Source organism: Pituophis catenifer, unplaced genomic scaffold (assembly GCF_029215685.1).
Source record: "Pituophis catenifer annectens isolate HBS135680 unplaced genomic scaffold, rPitCat1.0.hap2 SCAF_7, whole genome shotgun sequence".
NCBI lineage: Eukaryota > Metazoa > Chordata > Lepidosauria > Squamata > Colubridae > Pituophis > Pituophis catenifer.
This window is the reverse complement of record NW_027256887.1, coordinates 37353855-37373885: the sequence shown is the minus strand read 5'-3', so window position 1 is coordinate 37373885 and position 20031 is coordinate 37353855. Positions and strand designations below refer to the sequence as shown.

Here is a 20031-nt window from a genome sequence, read left to right as displayed (position 1 = left end):
CCATCTTCAACCTGAAAAAGTCCAACTAGCTCACCTTTAATAATACCAGCCTATACCAGTACCCCACCTCCACCTTGCTGGTGTCTGAGTCAAAGTGGGGCTCTGTGCCCGTTATTGATCCAGCCATGGGCCCATCCATCTGGTCCGTCAAGAGTCATTCTCATCTCATCAGTCCATAAAACCATAAAAAGCTATCTTGGCCTACACTTGCCATTTCAACTTATATGTCTTGTTCAGTGGTAGTCGGGTTTCAGCCTTCCTTACCGTGTCTCTGAGTACTGAACACCTTGTACTTCTGTCCACTCCAGGTAGGTTGCAGTTCTGGAATATGACAGCACTAGAGAATAATGGGTTCTTGGTAGCTTCATGTTTGATTCTTCTCAAATCTTTGGCAGTTAATGTGCGTCTTTTTTTCTCAGCATGTTTCTTGCGACCCTATTGATTATTTGCAACAAAATGTTTGATGGTTCTGTGATCAAGCCCCAATATCTTAGCAATTTCAAGAGTGTTGCATCCCTCTGAAAGACTTTTTACAATTTTTGACTTTTCAGAGTCAGTTAAATCTCTTTTTTGGCCCATTTTGCCTGAAGAAAAGAAGCTGCCTAATAACTATGCACACCTTGATATAGAGTGTTGATCTCCTTAGGACACACACCCTCCCTCTTTACATAATACATATCACCTGATATGCTTATATCCACAAGTTTGTACAGCTTGGAGGTGGAAAATATGCATAAAAATGATGATATGGTCAAAATATTCACTTACCTAACTATTGTGCATACAGTGTACTGTTGATGGTTTGTGGAAAGCTGGTTTTTGTTTTATTTAATTTCCTTTTATGATGCAACAGAACTGACAAGTCCCTAAGATACTTAATTTCCAATGGAGTCTTTAAGCTGCCTGACCTCCTGCCCCAAACTAGTTTTGATTCTTAGAGTTTCAATATGTATATTCAAATACCAACTTTAAAAAACTTGATAGCCTTATGTATGATAAACCTATGTATATGCATAAAACTTGAATGAATCTTGAATAAATCAGACTGATTCTAACAGATCCTGGATTTGTCCCAAGCAAAACAAAAAAATGGATCTGAATTATTGATAGAAGCTTAATACAGGTAATCCTTGGTTAATGACTGCTCTGTTTAGCGACCATTCAGACTTACAAAAGTGCTGAAAAAATAGTTGTACAACCAGTCCTTAAAGTTATGACCTTTGTAGCATCCCCGTGGTCACATAATCACCATCTGCAAGCTTCACAGCCCATTTCCAACAAGCAAAGTCAATGGAGAAAATAGCAATAAAATCAAAGTCATGGTCATGTGATGTTGTACTTAATGATCACAGGTGTTGCACTTAATGACCACAGTGGACTAATATTATAAGCTTGTCATGATCATGTGATGTTTCACTTAATTATTGCATTGCATAGTGATAGAATATTCAAGTTATTAAGGTTATTAACTGAGGACTACTGTAAGTGATTTGGTGTGGAATCGCCAATTAATTCCACGATAAATATTATTTTAATGTGCTAAAGCACTTGATATATTGGGACTAATTTTAATAGTATGTGGGGAGTGTGAGTGAAAGTGACATCTGGTATAAGATTCTCTTCTGTTCATGGACACCGCTTTACTTTTTGGGAGGGAGGGATAATGTTTTTGTATACCTTCTTTTTAAAAATGTCTGTTCCTCTCTGATAGATCCAAATTTCAAAGAACAAATCAGCCAACAAAGTGATGCTTCTCAGCTACCAGTAAATGTGTTGCAATCTCAGATGAATGTAATGACATCAGTAAACACACAGCATCAACCGATGAGTATCTTCCCGTATACAATGGGTGTTCCTACTCCTATTATGAACATTCAACACAATCCATTTAACCTTCCTCCACCAGTGCCCATGCACCTTCATTCAGGACTGCCTCTTGTCCAGGTAGCAGCTTCATCCAGTATGTCTCAGGGACCACCTCCACCACCACCACCACCACCTCCATCCCAGCAAATTAACTTCATTGCTTCCCAACTTGATGGACAGCTGTTGCAGGTACCTATTTTAGTTGTTAAAAAACCCTCCAAACTGTTAATATATGTAGAAGTTTTTAATGCCAAATATTTGTATGTATGTATGGCTATTATATTAGGAATACCCATGTTTATTAATGTGGAAGCTCACTGAAAAATATTTGCTTCTATTCCAAGATACTTAAGCTCTGGATAAACAAAATGTATATACGTTGATTTGTTTGCATATGCCTACAAGCATCAATTTCTGGAGATGTATTTTAGTAAGCAATTATTTTTAGTATATCTCCCAATTGTGGAACCAAGACATCCTGTAATGGGTATTTCTGAGCCTGAATTAAAATTCTAATTCTGCTTCTATTGCCCCTTTTTGCATTGTGTTGCTCTAAAGAACATGGTTGCTTTCCAGCTTCTCCATGGCTAAACCAAGTTATAGTAAACATTAATCCCTCCCCACCTTTTCTTTCCTTTTTTATTTTCACTTGCCCTCCAGCCAGCACTGTTTGTCTATAGATGTCTCAGAGGTTGTTGCTAATGTTTTGAGACAAATCGAGTAGACCAAGCCCTAGAAGTGTGACAGTGTACCCTTCAATTCTCCACCATGGTTTCTCCAGGGAAATGCAAATAACACAAACAATGTCCACCTGCATACCATCTGCAACTGTCAGCAGGGCTGTTTCCAGTTCTCTGGGAATGTGAATACTGTGAGCGCTGAAGAGGAAAGACATTTTGATACCAGATACCCAATCCTTCTTTCTCCTTTCATCAAGTGAATCTTCTTGATTGGCTCCACTGGGAACTATGCCATACAATCCCTACTCTATCCTATGCTTCAAGAAGCCCCAGAGATAGCCATGGTTTCTTCAACTGTATCACAGCTATCCTGGTCAAAACTGCTGTATCCCTTATCCATCCTAGTGGATGGAAAATACTACCTTGGGCTCTCCTTGTAGGGAAGTGACAGGCCTCCATACTCTTCCTGAAATTCCTCTCCCCAGGGCCTTTGCAGAGAACAAACTTGATTCCATCACTCAGGGAAACTGTCAGGCGAGGAGAGAGACTTAGATAACATATGATTCAAGACATCACTGTGCAGAATTTCATGTTTCCCAAAGCATTAATAAGAACCTTGAGTTTGACTCATATAATATGGACCCATATAATATCAAATGCATGATTCATAGGGCTACATCAGATGCATGGCTCCTCCAAGATAAGTTCATTTCATCACTAGCTAACCAAACACCAAATATTGTTGAAGGTCATAAATCATTTCCTTAATATGTAGATGATCACACAAATCAGGTGAACATTTAAGTATTGTTAAATTCCAGATGGAAACCTTGAGATCCATTGTGGAACATATCCAGAAAAAAGGATGTTAGTCTCACTAGACTTAGAGAAGTTAATCTTTGGATCAATTTTTGCGTTCCAGTTCACCCAACAAGCACAGTTCTTGAGATTCAAATATGAGGATGCTAATTGTCAATATATTCTATTTGGCCTGTCTCTTGCGCCCATGGTATGCATGAATATGATGGTAATCACCATAGCCCCTTGCTGACCCTTGAGTATGTATGTTATCCCTATATGTTGGTCCAATTCTCATTAACTGAATATGGAAAAAGGATGTCTGAATCATAGTGCATAACCTTGACAATTTGGAGTTTCTGTTCAATAAAGACATATCCTGTTAGTTTACAACTTACAATACCTGTCTATAGGTCTGATCATAAAGGCCTGTTTCATTTATCAAAGAAGAGGAAATAAGCAACTAATCACATAAATTCTACAGATTGCCCAGCCCAATCTGATCTCTTGATTTGCCATCTTCCAAGGCTAGATGATCACTTAAATAATTTTAATACCATAGCCAGAATTCCAATTACAGTATCTGTTCCTCTCCTTTCTGAAGCTAATAGCCCAGAGATCCTAGATATGAGCGATGATTCTGTCTAAAGTAATAAGAGTTGTGACTTTTGAAAATCCTTACCAGGAACAGGAATCCTTGAATACCAGGTTTAAAGTTACTGTAAAGCCAATATCAGATACTTTGTTTGGCCAATTTGCTCAGGAATCTTTGGCAAAAGAAGCTGCACATAAACTTTGTTGAGCTGAAGCAGCATGACTAGCTTTGAGCAATTTTCAGGCTTTAAAAAAATTGAAGTATTATTCCTCTAACAGACAATGTAACCACCAAAATTTGCTTCAAGAGAGAGGGAGGGGGGTTTGCATATCTTTTGGTGTAAACTTTGGTGTTACATTACCTATTAGGCAATTGATAAAGGAAGCAACTAGTCTATCTCCTGGACTGAAGAAAACCTGTAAGAAACCTTCAGCATAATGGCAAATGTGGTTCAGTAATGAATATCTGAACACAAGTAAATGGAGCTTTAATCTCAGTGTTTTCAATCGAATCATTTTGATTTTAAGGAGGCTAGGCTAACCTCTGAACTCTAAGGTGGGGTACTACTTCTCATGTTTTCTAACACAAGGAGCAAAATATTCAGTACTTGGCCCAAAGACAGGGTTTTATACTTCCCCATATTACCAAATCCCAGATTCCTATGACTAATGAAAAAATTGCCCTAACTGACAAGTTCAGTGTATCATCTTTGTAACATGGTTCCATATAACTGATTTCTTGATTCTAGAAAAAGAAACTTAGGTTTCTGTGTGATGGGGTTAACTGTTAGATGTTTTCTTCACAAGAAGTTCCTTTTATATTCATATTTCCAAAGGATCAAGTGTTTAGTTTTGCAGAGTTACTATGTTTAATTTTCTGATTAAATTTTCTAGAATTAAAACAATAAGCAAGGCATCTTTAAACCAGGTCATACTAGCCACATAGATTTTTTGAAATGAATTGAACATATGCACCCAAGCAGTAAATAAATGAATCAATAGAATAAACTATTTTCTTGAGAAAACCTGGCCCTGGTATTTGCAGAATAATTTCTCAAGAGGTTGCTAAAATGGATTTTTAATATTTTTACATTTAATTCTTTCACGTTAAAAGACAATACTGTTAAGCTGTTCCCTTGTGATGCTGTCACATATATAGGCCTTTCAACAGTTATCAAGTCTTGGCATGGAGGTACAATAGGGAAAATATCCATTCACCTGTTGTCTCCTCTTCTGTCATGAGAATTTGAGAGTTGTGATGGGCGAATAGGGAGAGTCTTGGTGCAGGCTGGAGTTCATCCAGATTGTTTTTTTTTTTTTTTCTTTTCAAGAACGGACATGGAAAGGTGATATTCCAAGCTGGGTGTTGTATGTGATTTTGTTGTTGTTCTTATAATTCTTCTAACTGATGTGTTATAAATCGTAATGTGCCTTCAGGAATTCAAGGCAGTGTGGCATGCATCTGTTTTATCTGTATAGCAGTAAACCTGAGAGGTAGATTGGGCTGAGGCATGTGATTGACCCAAAACCATATGGAAACTGCTGTAACTGAGTGAAACTGACTCAGGCTGACTCAGGAATTCTGGGAGTGGAAGTCCACAGGTTGTCAAGGGGCCATAAGTTGTAGTGTTCAGCCCTGCACTACAACTTATTTCTGCTTGCCAGTGCTTATTCTGCCATATCATAAACATTTTTGGTAAGACGACTATCTAAGCCATCTTGGGAAAGGGGTCTAAATGTTTGCTATAATGCTGATGTCTCAAGGAGTCTTAAGACAGTAAAGTCAAAAAATAAGATTCTTCCAATTTCAGTTAACTGATCTAGGTATAAAATCAAGTTCATGACATTTACTGCTCATCACATTGCCTTGTAGTGTTGTTTTATGAGCATTTCAGCTAGCTGCTACTACATCAAGAATCAGCCTCATTACTTGATTTCTTCTCTCTTTATAATTGTCCATAACGGTGCTCACACATAATTGATTTTCTCCCTAAACAAGGCCATTACTTATTAGGCCACCATTAAAAATGCCTGAAATGATTGGAATGAGGAAAAGGGAAATAATGTAAAAAGGATCCTCTACTATATACAACTTGCTGAACATCAACTTTCTTCACACATATTATGCTCTCTTTCAACTTGAATAATATAAAGGTTTTTCCCTTACCCATTAATTTTATGTTCTGCAAGTCGCATATATATTGGAGATAGCAGCATCCCTTTAATTCATTTGCAGTTTAGAATTCTGTTTAATGGTACTGCATATAACTAGTTGGACACTTAATTCTCTTAACTTTTCAAAAACAGGCTGCTCCAACTACTTCCCATGTTGCTAACAGTGTGAATACAACACACTTGTCTGCTCCAACAGCAGCTCTGGGAACTGTGGAATCTATCCAGGGATCGAGTTTGGGTAACACAGCATCATCAAATAACATCAAATCCTCAAATGCTGCTGTAAAATTGATGGAAAAGAAAGTAAATGTCACAGTGGAAGCCAGCGCAGATAGTTCCAAAAAAGACCAGGTAAATTCAAAGCAAAGAATAACGTGAATAATTTTGAATAACTAAAAATAGGTATAAATTGCCTTGAAAATAATGTTTGCATCAGTCAATTTTTATAATCTTTTCCATGGGATTTAAGAATTTTACAGTTTGTGACTTCTGGCGGTGATGTGGGGTTGAGGCAACATGGGAAAAATTGCTCCGTTCCCAGTGCCAATTTTCCAGCATTTTGGTGCCCTTTAAGGGCGAGGTTCAGTCCTGGTGGGACCGGCAGAAAGAGGGGAATCTTCGGAGGAGGCATGGAGAGGTGCGGTCTCCCACCACATCAAGAAGAACCCTTAATCCAAGCGTGGAAGAAGACAACCGGCATGCCTGACTCAGAGGCCTGACGCCCCGATCGAAAACAACTGGAAGCAGAGAGTGAGTACGGTGCGAGAAGTGACAGTGAGAGCAGAAAAATAAAGATTTTAAACTTGTTCAGATAATTGGAGAAGAAGAAGAATTTGGATTCCGGAGGCGCAGTGGGCTGAAAAAGGCTTAGATTGTAAACGGACGGCAATTAACGAGGAGAGCAAAAGTGAAAAGGCGAATTTCGGACCAGCAGAAAAAACACCAGTGAAATATCAAGGAAAACGGGTGTTCTAGGAAGCTGGGAGAGAGAAGTGAACTGAATACGAGGTTCTATTTCTACCCCTACCTTAGCTGCTCCAATGGAAGGAGAAATGTGGATTGGCAAAAAGTAAAAGACGCACAAGAGTGACAGTGCTGATTAGAGATCGCCATATTTAATTACTTGTGAGTGAAAATTGAAAGTGTGAAAGAAAGACTATATTTGAAGCACATCTGAACTTTTTTAAAGAACATACAAAAGCTAGAAATATTGTGAACTTTTAGATACATAGCTTATATATTGACATATTTATTCATTGTTAGAGAAACTTTTGTATTTTTGTATTTATCTGATATTTATAATTAATTACTAGCAAATTATTATTACATTATTACACATATATATACACACACACACACACACATATATATATATATATATGTATGTGTGTATATACACACACACACACACACACATTTATAATTATATTTATAGCTATTTATATACATAACCTACATTTAGGTTATGTATATAGGTTACCTACATAACCTACATAAACCTATATTTAGTTACCGTATTTTTCGGTGTATAAGACGCACCGGAGTATAAGACGCACCTTAATTTTTGGGGAGGAAAACAAGGAAAAAAGTATTTTACCTCTGCCTACCAGCATTTAAGGTGGCGCCGCCCTCCTCTTCCTCCTGCAAGCGAGAGGTGCAGGGACTACTCACTTTCCCCCAAAGAGACCCCTAGCATGCTCTGGAGGGAGGAACAGAGCACAGCCTGAGGAACAACCCTCCCTCTTCGGGACAGTGTGGGGGGGGAATCTGCTCAGCAGCTTTGGGGAACAAGGCGGGTGCCACGATTTGCGGCTGGTCACCCCTCTGGCCGCGCTGACTTCACTCCCCAGCAATGTGAGGAGCTCCCCAGCAATGTGAGGAGCAATGTGATCGCGGGTTCGGGCGGCAGACCCGCAATCCCCTTCCCGATTCCAAACATGGGGTGTGTGCAGAGACAAAAAAAAGTGTACCGTGTTTCAGGCGGCGGATCTGGCCAGGAGGAAAGAGAAGTTGAGTCTGCTGAGAAGGAGGACGGGGGCACGCGGCTCTGCAATGTGCAGAAAAACACTTTTAGGCGTCAATGCTACAATCTCCTCCCCGAATCCAAAGCACTTCCCAGTTCCCCGCTGCACATTGCAGGGGAACTGGCCGCCACCTGAAGCGCGACTCTTGAGGTTTGCATTTTGGAATCCGGGCAGCGATGGCTGGAAAGGGGCTCCCATTCAGCTCGGCTTGGCTCCTGGGTGCAGAAAGAGTTAGGCAGTGGCGGCAGCGGCTCCTCACATTGCTGGGGAGTGAAGTCAGCACGGCCAGAAGGGTGACCAGCCGCAAATCATGGCACCCGCCTTGTTCCCCAAAGCTGCTGGGCAGATTCCCCCTCCCCCGCCACTGTCCCGAAGAGGGAGGGTTGCTCCTCAGGCTGTGCCCCGACCCAGATCCCTGCCGCCTGGAACTGGCCGAAAATGGCCGAAGGGTGGGGGCTGGCGAGTGGGCGGGGCTACATTCGGCGTATAAGACGCACCCAGATTTTCACCCCCTTTTTGGGGGTAAAAAGGTGCATCTTATACACCGAAAAATATGGTACTTATAGAGGAAATTTAGTATTAGCAAATTAGTACTTCCTAATTACTTATTAATTATTTATAGCTGTTGTGCTTTCTCTCTTCCTTTTCCTATTTTTACTTTCTCTCCTTTTTGTACATTTACTTCATATTATCTTATTGAATATTTAAAGTAATTATTTAAAGTTAATACTAGATCTTTTCAATTGATTAAATTAATTAGTATTTAGTAATCATATAAGAATTTTAATAATTAGAGTATTAGTTAAGATATTTATGAATCTTTCTTTTTAATAGAACTTTATTAACTAAGTTAGTATTATACTATATTAAGAGAATAGAGAAGGGAGGGAAGGAAATTGAATTCTAAAGTGGATGGTGATTTGGGAGAAGATAGACAGAATCTTAAGGGAACAGTATAAAATATTAAAGGAAATGACTAGTACCACCACAACCACTGTGAAAACGGGAAAGAAAACTACTTCGACACTGATTGGATCATCGGCTTCCCCTGCAGCACAGAGGACAACAGAAGGAATGTTCCCATCAGATAAGCAACCTCCCGCTTTAAGCATGCCAACTATGCAGGCTACACTTATAACAGGAGACCATGATTAAAATGCAAGAATGTATGACCAAGAATCATGAAGAAACAAGGAGAGATATCGACGAGATTAAAAGAGAAGTAAAAAGTGACATACAAAAGATAGATGAAATTACAGCCTTGATGGACATAACCTGCTTATATGGACAAGTATCTGGTTTTAAAATAAATGCAGCCAAAACAAAAATAATAGCTAAAAATATGGTCAGAAGCCAGAAAGAAGAGATAGAAAGGTTAACAGGATTTGAAGTAGTTAAGAAGGTTAAATACTTAGGAGTTTATATTATGACTGCGAATATGAAATTATATCAGCACAATTATGAACCACTATGGCACAAAATACAAAAGGAGATGGAAAACTGGAAAAAACTACAATTGTCTTTGCTGGGAAGGATAGCCGCTGTAAAAATGAATATTTTACCAAAATTTTTATTTCTTTTTCAAATGATACCTATACTTTAAAAAGATGAAAATTTGAAGGAATGGCAGAAGGGCATAAACAAGTTTGTGTGGGCAGGGAAGAAACCTCGAGTTAAACAAAAGATAATGCAAGATATCCGAGAAAGAGGTGGTCTTAAAATGCCCAATTTAAGATTGTACTATGAAGCCGCTGCCCTCAGCAATTACAGACTAGATAAATTTAACGGAGGAAAAGATATTGAATATTGAAGGATATGGTTTGGTCTACGGCTGGCATGCTTATTTAGTCTATGACAAGAAAGTAGATAAGGTTTTTAAAAGTCATATATTAAGAAATTCTCTATTGCGGGTCTGGAAAAAGTACAAATATAAATTAAGTGATAAGTTACCAATATGGACAGTACCCAGACACGCGATAGAGAATATAAACTTAGAGCAAAAGCAAGATAAGATTACATATAAGGAACTTCTTTATAAGGAAGGAGTCAGATTACAATTAAAACCAATGGAGCAATTAAGAGAAGAAGGAATTATTAGGACATGGTTTCAGTATGGACAGCTGCAGGCCAGATGGAGAAAAGATCAAAAAATTGGTATTTTGCAGCAGGATGAGAATTTGATAAAGCAAACAAGAGATAAAGGTCAAATGCATATAAAAAGGTTGTATAATGCACTAGTGGAAATAGATTCAGAAACAGAGTTAGTCAAGGACTGTATGATAAAATGGGCACAAAACGTAGGTGAACCAATAATGATGGAAACATGGGAAAAGATATGGGTCAGAAATGTAAGATTTACACAAGCACAAAATTTAAGAGAGAATTTTTATAAAATGTTTTATAGATGGCATTTAGACCCAAAAAATTTAGCCTGTAGGTATCCAAATCTACAACCTAAGTGTTGGCGATGTGAATGTAAAGATGCTACATATTTTCATATATGGTGGACATGTAAAAAAATTAAGGCTTTTTGGATAAAAATATGGTGGATTATTCAAAACATTTTAAAGAAAAAAATTAAATTTACACCACAGTTCTTTTTGTTGGGAATAGTCATGGATTGTACTAAGAGACTAAGTTGATTTTGAACTTAATAACGGCTGCCAGGTTACTGGTGGCACAGTACTGGAAGAAGGAAAATCCACCCACCATTGAGGAATGGACATTAAAAGTTGTGCATTTGGCAGAAATGGCGAAAATTTCATCATATCTTAAAGACCATTCAAATGAAAGATATATATCGGAATGGGGAAGATGGATCGATTACATACAGAAGAAGTATCCGAATAAGAAGATTCATATAGCATATGAATGAAGTAACTTTGAGTAGTTTATGTTTGTTTTTTGAATTATAAGGAGTTAAGGATTTAGGGAGAATATGAAATGTAACAATTTGTTAGCATATTCTAGTTTTTCATTTGTGAATGCTATACCCTGTGCTTGTTCTGGGAAGTCTAGGGAGGGGGGTGGGGGGGAAGGAGGGAAAGGGGGGGTGGGAAAGGGGAGGGAGGGGGGAGGGTGGGGGGTGAAAATGTTTGTACTTTCTATAAAACTTTTCAATAAAAAAAAACAGAACAAAAGATAGATGAAAAGATGGACTCAGTACAAGAAATTATACAAAAAAATGATCAACGAATAATAGCTATAGAAAAGAAAACAGAGCAGACGGGGAAAAAAATGGAATCTTTGGACCAGAAAATGATGGGATTTAATAAAGAATTGGAAAATACTGTGGCACATCTGGAGATGGAGAGGGCTGCATTCTACCTGCGCTTTCAGAACGTGGTGGAAGATAGAGAGGAGGACCTAACATCAGTGATGGCGGAAATGATTGTGGAGGCCCTCCAATGTGATAAGGACGAAATAATAAACGAGTTGGACGAAGTCTATAGAGTCCACACAAATTATGCTAGACAATATAAACTACCAAGGAAGGTCCACATAAGATTTGTGAGACGAAAAGTGAGAGACATTGTTTACAAAATAACGAAAAATGAACCGATGTTCTACAGAACCAAGGAAATAATCACATTAAAGCAAGTCCCTAACAGAATAAGGGAACTGAGAAAGGAATATTGGTTCTTAGCCACATTATTAAACAAGCGGCATATACCATTCAGATGGATAACACCAGAAGGAATGTTGGTATCGTGGCAGGGGAAAAAAATAAAAGTGGACTCACAATATAAAGCAAAAAATCTGCACGACCAAGTGATGGGCATAGAAGGAATAAATAATAAAAGGGAGGAACTGGAAAGGAGTACTAAAGGGAAACAGAGACAAGAGGAACAAGAAAAAGTACTAGAAGAGGGAGATAAAGAGGAAGAAGGAGAAATACAAGGGGAAGAAGGAGTGAGAACAAGGGCCAAGAGAAAAGACAGAAAGTAATAGAAAAAGCGTATAAGACATCCATTAAGGAATGGAACAAAATCTTAAAATTCTATCATTGAACATAAATGGCCTTAATTCCCCAGTCAAAAGACATCAACTTTTTAGAAAAGCTGTGAAAAAACAATTGTGTGCCTCCAAGAGGTACATATAAGAAAACAAGATGAAAAATATTTACAATGCAAAAAATTAGGTAAATATTTCGTAATACTAGCAGAAGAAAAGAAAAGAGGAATAGCAAAGAAGGAATAGAGAGCAACTTGAAATACGCAGATTTAATAGGAAGAATTTTGATGATAGAGGTAAAATTTAAATCTAAAAGTATTTTATTAGTGGTTATATATGTGCCAAATAGTGGACAAACGGAATTTTCCAAAAATACATGAAAAAATAATAGAACAAAAAATGGAGAACGTATGTTTGATTGGTGATTTTAATGCAATTGTTGATGTAAGGAAGGATTACAAAAGTGATCAGAACAATAAAAAAAAGAAAAATATACTACCCAGAACTTTTATTGATTTAGTAGAGGAATTAAATTTAGTTGATAATTGGAGATTTTATAACCCTGAGGTAAAAAATTTTACATATCATTCGAACCCCCATAAATCCTGGTCTAGAATTGATATGGCATGGGTAACCAACATATTGATACAAGAAGTAGAAAAAGTTGAAATAATTTCAAATAATTGGGTGGCCCATAATCCAGTAATGCTGGTATGGAAAGGACAACTGAGGAAAAAGAGTAGATGGACGTTGAACACACAGATATTGAAAGAAAAAGAATATATTGAACAAATGGAAAAGGAATTAAAATTGTTCTTTAAAGATAACACAAAATATCACACCTCCCTTCAGAATTTATGGGATACAACAAAGGCTTATGTGAGAGGATTGACAATAGCTTATAATGCAAAAAGAAAAAAGGAGAAGGAAAAAGAATATAATAAAGTACAAGAAGAGTTTAAAAATTGGGAAGGAAAATTACAAAACAACCCTGGGGATGAGCAAATTAGAAGGAAATGGATGGCAGCTAAACATAAATTGAACATATTAGATCAGGAAAAATATATAACGGCATTGAAATATATAAAACAGAACCATTTTGAGCACGCAAATAAACCAGGGAGGTGGTTGGTTATAGATTAAGAAAAGAAAGGGAGAAAAGAACAATCCAACAATTACAGGACAAAAAGGATAAAATGCAACAGAGCTTAAAAAAGAAAAAGGAGATAGCAACTCAATTCTTTCAAGAACTTTACGAGAAAGACAACAGAAGAAATAAATCATCTGAGTGGGGAGGGAATGTTAGCATTGTCAGAGGAAGAAAAAGAAATACTAAATAGAGATATTACCATAGAAGAGCTAAAGGAAGCGATTAGGAAGCAAAAAAATAATAAAACCCCAGGGACAGATGGTCTACCAACTGAATTTTATAAAGGATTAGGAGAGACACTGAATTGGATTCTACTAGAAACATACAATTGCAAGAAAAAGTATGTGAACTCCTTGGGATTATGTGGAGTTTTGCATGAATTGGTCATAAAATGTGCTCTGAACTTCATCTAAGTCACAACAATAGAAAAACACAGTCTGCTTAAAATAATACTACACAAACATTAGATGTTGCCATAGTTTAATTGAACATAACATGTAAACATTCACAGTACAGGGAGGAAAAAGTATGTGAGTCCCTAGCCTAATGACTTCTCCAAGAGCTAATTGGAGCCAGGAGTGAGCCAACCTTGACTCCAATCAGTGTGATGATATTGGATGTGTTGCTGACAGCTGTCCTGCCCTTTAAAAACACACACCTGTTTTGGGTTTACTGGTTTCAAGAAGCACTGTCTGATGTGAACCATGCCTCGCAGAAAAGACCTCTCAGAAGACCTACGATCAAGAATTGTTGACTTGCATGAAGCTGGAAAGGGTTACAAAAGTATCTCCAAAAGCCTTGATGTTCATGTATCCACGGTAAGACAGACTGTCTACAAATGGAGAAAGTTTAGCACTGTTGCTACTCTCCCTAGGCGTGGTCGTCCTGTAAAAATGACTGCAAGAGCACAGCGCAGAATGCTTCATGAGGTAAAGAAGAATCCTAGAGTGTCAGCTAAAGACCTACAGAAATCTCTGGCACATGCTAACATTTTTGTTGACACATCTACAATAAGGAAAATATTAAACAAGAATGGAGTACATGGGAGGACACCACGGAGGAAGCCTTTGCTGTCCAAAAAAAATATTGCAGCACGTTTGAAGTTTGCAAAAGAGCACCTGGATGTTCCACAGCACTACTGGCAAAATATACTGTGGACAGATGAAACCAAAATTGAGTTGTTTGGGAAGAACACACAACACTATGTGTGGAGAAAAAAAGGCACATCAAAACCTCATCCCCACTGTAAAACATGGCGGAGGGAGCATCATGGTTTGGGGCTGCTTTGCTGCCTCAGGGCCTGGACGGATTGTTGTCATTGATGGGATAATGAATTCCAGAGTTTATCAAGACATTTTGCAGGGAAATGTACGACCATCTGTTTGCCAACTGAAGCTCTGAAGAGGATGGGTGATGCAACAGGACAATGACCCAAAGCATACAAGTAATTCAACGAAAAAATGACTTCAACAGCACGGAATACGCCTTCTGGAGTGGCCCAGTCAAAGTCCTGACCTCAACCCGATTGAAATGCTGTGGCATGACCTTAAGAGAGCGATTCACACCAGACATCCCAAGAATATTGCTACACTGAAACAGTTTTGTGAAGAGGAGTGGTCCAAAATTACTTCAGATCGTTGTGCAGGTCTGATCTGCAACTACAGGAAACGTTTGGTTGAGGTTATTGCTGCCAAAGGAGGGTCAACCAGTTATTAAGTCCAAAGGTTCACATACTTTTTCCTCCCTGCACTGTGAATGTTTACATGTTATGTTCAATTAAACCATGGCAACATCTAATGTTTGTGTAATATTATTTTAAGCAGACTGTATTTTTCTATTGTTGTGACTTAGATGAAGTTCAGAGCACATTTTATGACCAATGCATGCAAAACTCCACGTAATCCCAAAGGGTTCACATACTTTTTCTTGCAACTATATAATGAAACATTGATAGAGGCAAAGCTACCAGACTCATGGAGCATAATCACAGCATAATCTCGCTGATACCGAAGGAAGTAGCAGATACAACGCAAATAAAAAATTATAGACTCATCTCTCTATTAAACACTGATTATAAAATCTTCATGAATATAATGGCAAACAGAATGAAAAAATTATTGAATTATAGAATACACCCAGATCAAAACGGCTTCTTACCAACGAGACAGATAAAAAACAATATAAGAACAGTAATCAACGTATTAGAATATTATGAGGTACATCCAGAGAGGGAGGTAGCACTGGTGTTTCTGGATGCACAAAAAGCTTTCGATCAGGTGAATTGGCAATTTATGACTCAGCAAATTAAAAACATGAAATTTGGGGAGAGATTTGAAAAAATGATAGCCTCTATATATAGAAAACAAAAAGCAAGTATATTAGTAAATGGAGACTCTACTAAATTTTTTGAAATAAGTAAAGGAGTATGGCAGGGATGTCCACTCTCACCTTTATTGTTTATTTTAACATTGGAAAATTTACTCATAAGAATCAAGTCAAATAAAGGAATAAAAGGATTAAATGTAAAACGAGAAGAATACAAGGTCCAAGCATTTGCCGACAACCTTGTATTCTTCATAGAAGAACCGTTAAAAACAGGACCAATTTTAATAAAAGAGATAGAAGAATTTGGAAAAGTGGTGGGTTTAAAAATTAACAAAGATAAGACCAAAATGTTAACGAAAAATATAACAGCAAAACAAATAGAAGAATTAGTTAATCAATTAGGATTACAGGTGGTAAAAAAGGTGAAATATTTAGGTATAAATTTGACAGCCAGAAGTGCAACTATAAAGGAGAACAACTATGGAATATTGGTTCAAAAAATAAACGAAGATTTAGAAAAATGGGGGAAATTGAAATTATCTCTATTAGAGAGGATTGCAGCGATAAAAATGAACATATTGCCGAAACTCCTTTATTTATTTCAAACAATTCCGGTAAAATTAGATAAAAAATTCTTCAATAATTTGAATAGAATAACCACAAAATTTGTGTGGGAAGAGAAAAAACCAAGAATCAAATTAAGTATATTGCAGGACGATAGAACTAGAGGTGGATTCAGTTTACCAGCATGGGAAACATATTACAAAGCAACAAGTCTAATATGGATTAGAGAATGGGTGAATTTTGAAAACCAAAGACTATTAAAATTAGAAGGGCATGATTTGATGATGAGGTGGCACGCCTTCTTATGGAACACCGGGAACAAAACATATAAAAACTTCAGTAATTATATACTAAGAGATTCACTAATCTGTACATGGTGAGAAATTAAAAACAAACATTATATAAAAGTTCCTCAATGGTTATCCACAATGGAGGCACAAATACACCCCAACACGTTGGCACTACAAAAAATGATAAGATATAAGGAAATATTGGATTCCTAGGGAGTATTAAAAACACAAGAAGAACTTAGAGAACAAGGAATATTGATAGACTGGTGGCCTTATTTACTGATAAAAAAAAGATATAAAAAGGATCAAGAGGAAGGGGGAATTGAACTAAAACTGAACCGATTAGATAAACTGTTAGAAGCCAAGGAAGAAAAATTAATATCAAAAATTTATAAATACTTATTAGAATTCGACCTAGCAGAGGAATTAGTAAAAGGACAAATGATAGCATGGGCAAGAAACATTGGACACAACATACAATTAGAAGACTGGGAAAATGCATGGGAAACCAATTATATCATGACAAAATCAGTAGTTTATAGAGAGAATCAGTATAAAATGTGGTATAGATAGTATCTGGCCCCTTCGAGGTTAGCGAAGATGTATCAGAACTTAAATCCAACTTGTTGGAAATGTAAACAAGCACAGGACATTCTTCCATGTCTGGTGGCTTTGCCCAAAAATTAAGAAATACTGGGGGGGGGGGGGGAACTTGGCTAACAGAAATAACAACAGAGGAAATAGAGCTGAAACCAGAAATTTTTCTATTAGGCATGATCAAAGGAAACCATAGCAAAGAAACAAATATTTAATATTACACATAATTACGGCATCCAGACTGGCATTAGCACAACATTGGAAAACGGATCAATTGCCAACAGATCACCTAGTAATCCAAAAAATTTACAATTGTGCAGAAATGGCTAAATTAACATTTGAGTTAAAAGACAAGGTAGACTCAAAATATTATACTGTATGGAATAGATGGTATGATTGGACAAGTCAAAAGAAAGAATAAATGTAAAATTCCACAAGAAAACAAGAAAATAAAATTAACAACAAGCACCGTCAATAAGATAAATGATGTAATAAGTCACTTTCTATATATAGATATATATATCTAGTTTGTTTCGTTTTGTATTATTTTTCTATTTTATGGGGTGAATATAAATGTATTTTGTATGTACTTGATTTGATATTTTATCTTTTTATGTTTAATAAAGTTTTTTTAAAAGAATTCTACAGTTTGTATACTGATACAAAAAATACATAACATCAGATCTACTTTGATAATATGTTCTCAAGCCACTCTTCTACCTATATTAGCTGGGTTTTTTTTATAAAAGAGGAAAAGATGGAGGTAGAGTAAAAGTAGTTTTACTAAATTGTTGGAACCTGCACCTGTGCAAGCAATAGCATGTTAACAAGCTTCTTTAGACGAACAAATGTTTTGTTTCAGTCAGTTATTGAATAATCTTTAGCCACTTATGGCTAGAGGTGACATGAACAATCTAATATCCATAATAAATATCCCCACCAAGTAATATATTTTTGTTAATTGTTATATATCTCTTCTAGCATTAATGTTATTGTTATATTTTAGAAAGTATGGGGGGGGGGGTGCTGCTTTGCAGTCAGAGATTACACTGCTGTGGAGAGTAGCATTTATGCATATTTGAATTGGGTATTAATCACTTCAAAAATGTTGATGTGTATCTGTGCCGTTTCCCTAAATAAGATGCACCCTTTATTTTTTCTAGAAATTATTAATTCAAGAAAAAGCTGCACAAGAAGTAAAACTTGCTATTAAGCCTTTCTATCAAAATAAAGATATTTCTAAAGAAGAATATAAAGAGATAGTTAGAAAAGCAGTTGATAAGGTAAGTAATATACTCATCAGTGATTAGCAGTCTGGTTTTATTAATACTTTCAGGCTTTTGGACATAGGAGGTAATAGCTTTAGCTCTATAATATAGCTGAAGCTGTTACAGGCATTTAGTATATCAGATATTGTTTCTCACATATAATCACCATTATACTGATCATGTTTTTCATTTTTGGGCTAAGGAATTAGAGCACAGCAAAGTATGTGGTGCAAAATGAGGTATGAAGGCAAAATTGTATCCTTGTGAATTATCCTTGTTTTTACCTCAATCATGTACTGTTTCCTACATAGTTTTTCATTCTTAAACTTTTTTCTCTTATTAACTCCATCTAACCACTATTTTCCTGTTCTTCCCTTTATCTCAGTGTCAGGATTCCAAGTAATAGATCCATTGCAAGCAAGAACTCCGAGGCAGGTGAATTCCTCAAAGAATAGCTTTATTGGAAATATCATATTGGCACATATCTGATGAAAACCAAGGGGCCCCTTGGTTTTCACCAAATTAAAGGAAAAGTTTTTCCCTCAATCCGAAACAGTCACATGGTCCAATCAAGGCAATATCTGTTGGTCTGGTGACATCACTCCTCTTTCTTTCGGCCAGGTGTGAGAATGTCCTTGGTTCCCAAGAGAAAGTTTTATTTTGACTATACAATCCCAGCTATCTCTAATCCCCCCTCCCTATCCCTCGCTCCAGTGTGGCAGCACTGAAGCTCCAAGATGGCTTTGGCCAGGTCAGCTTCAGGGTTGACACTCAACTTATGCTCTCTTCCTCTGTGTTCTTGTTTATTCTTTTAAAAATTGATCCTCCTTCATTCAGTCTCTGTATATGACCAAATTGGTTTAACATTGCTTTCCATTATTGTTCAAGTGTTCATTCACATTTATATTGTTCACATTATTTAGCAGCCATTCTTGGCTCTCTTACCACAGTCTTCTTGAACCCAGTCCCAAGCAAACTTTTCCAATTCCATTTTTTTCTGACATGCTTGTTTCTCATTTCCAGGTAACAAATGGCCAGAATTTTGTTCTTATGCACAGCCCTTTTCTCTGCTTTCAACATACATTTATTTCTGGTAACAAGTCACCTAGTACTTACTAACTTTCTGCCACATATGCACATCTTAACATTTGTCCCTCTATTTTCCCACCTGTAGTAAACATTCTACTAAAGTACACAACATAATATACTTGTTCTCATTTTTTACCATTTTGGGCAACTTGCAATAATTTTCTCCATCAACTCCATCCCATTTGGCACATCCAAAAAAAAGAAACTCCTGGCATCTAGGAACTACCAAGAGTAAAACTTCATTGAAAGATTCTTTCAGGCACAGCAGAAGCAAAGTCAGCTGTGAGATTTTCTCACAAACCCCATTTAGGTAAAAAACCCTTTTCACCCCTGGCTACCCACAGTTCATTGTCCACCAATTATATTCAGTACTTTTGTTTTGGGAAAACAGTCTGCATCGGATGATAGCTCTGAGAACTTGGCCTTGGTGGGTATCTCCTCTTTGGCAGCAGAAGGCTCTCATGCATTCCTTAGCCCTCCTCACATTATTTGTCTCTCTCCTCACTAGGGCCAACCTGGATGTTCAGCATGAAATCTGCACTAATCTAGCTACCTTCACATGTGTATCGGCTAAGGGATAACCCCTCCATAACACTAAATATTGCAGTTTCCCCCTATAGTACTGAGAGTCTAGAATCTCCTTGGTTTCATAGTGCT

General features: G+C 37.1%; 1 protein-coding gene across 2 annotated transcripts in view; it reads left to right on the top strand.

The window, feature by feature from the left end:
• SCAF11 (SR-related CTD associated factor 11) overlaps positions 1-20031 on the top strand; it is a 79541-nt gene that overhangs the window by 51480 nt on the left and 8030 nt on the right. Inside the window, exons 12-15 of one of the 2 annotated variants that reach the window (XM_070947973.1) lie at positions 1712-2055; positions 6246-6464; positions 18181-18300; positions 18671-18715. In XM_070947973.1, coding sequence (XP_070804074.1) covers positions 1712-2055; positions 6246-6464; positions 18181-18300; positions 18671-18688 — 701 coding nt within the window. In that variant the 3' untranslated portion in view covers positions 18689-18715. Of the gene's footprint in view, positions 1-1711; positions 2056-6245; positions 6465-18180; positions 18301-18670; positions 18716-20031 lie in introns of those variants that run through there. The other variant, XM_070947972.1, reaches the window with a different exon arrangement.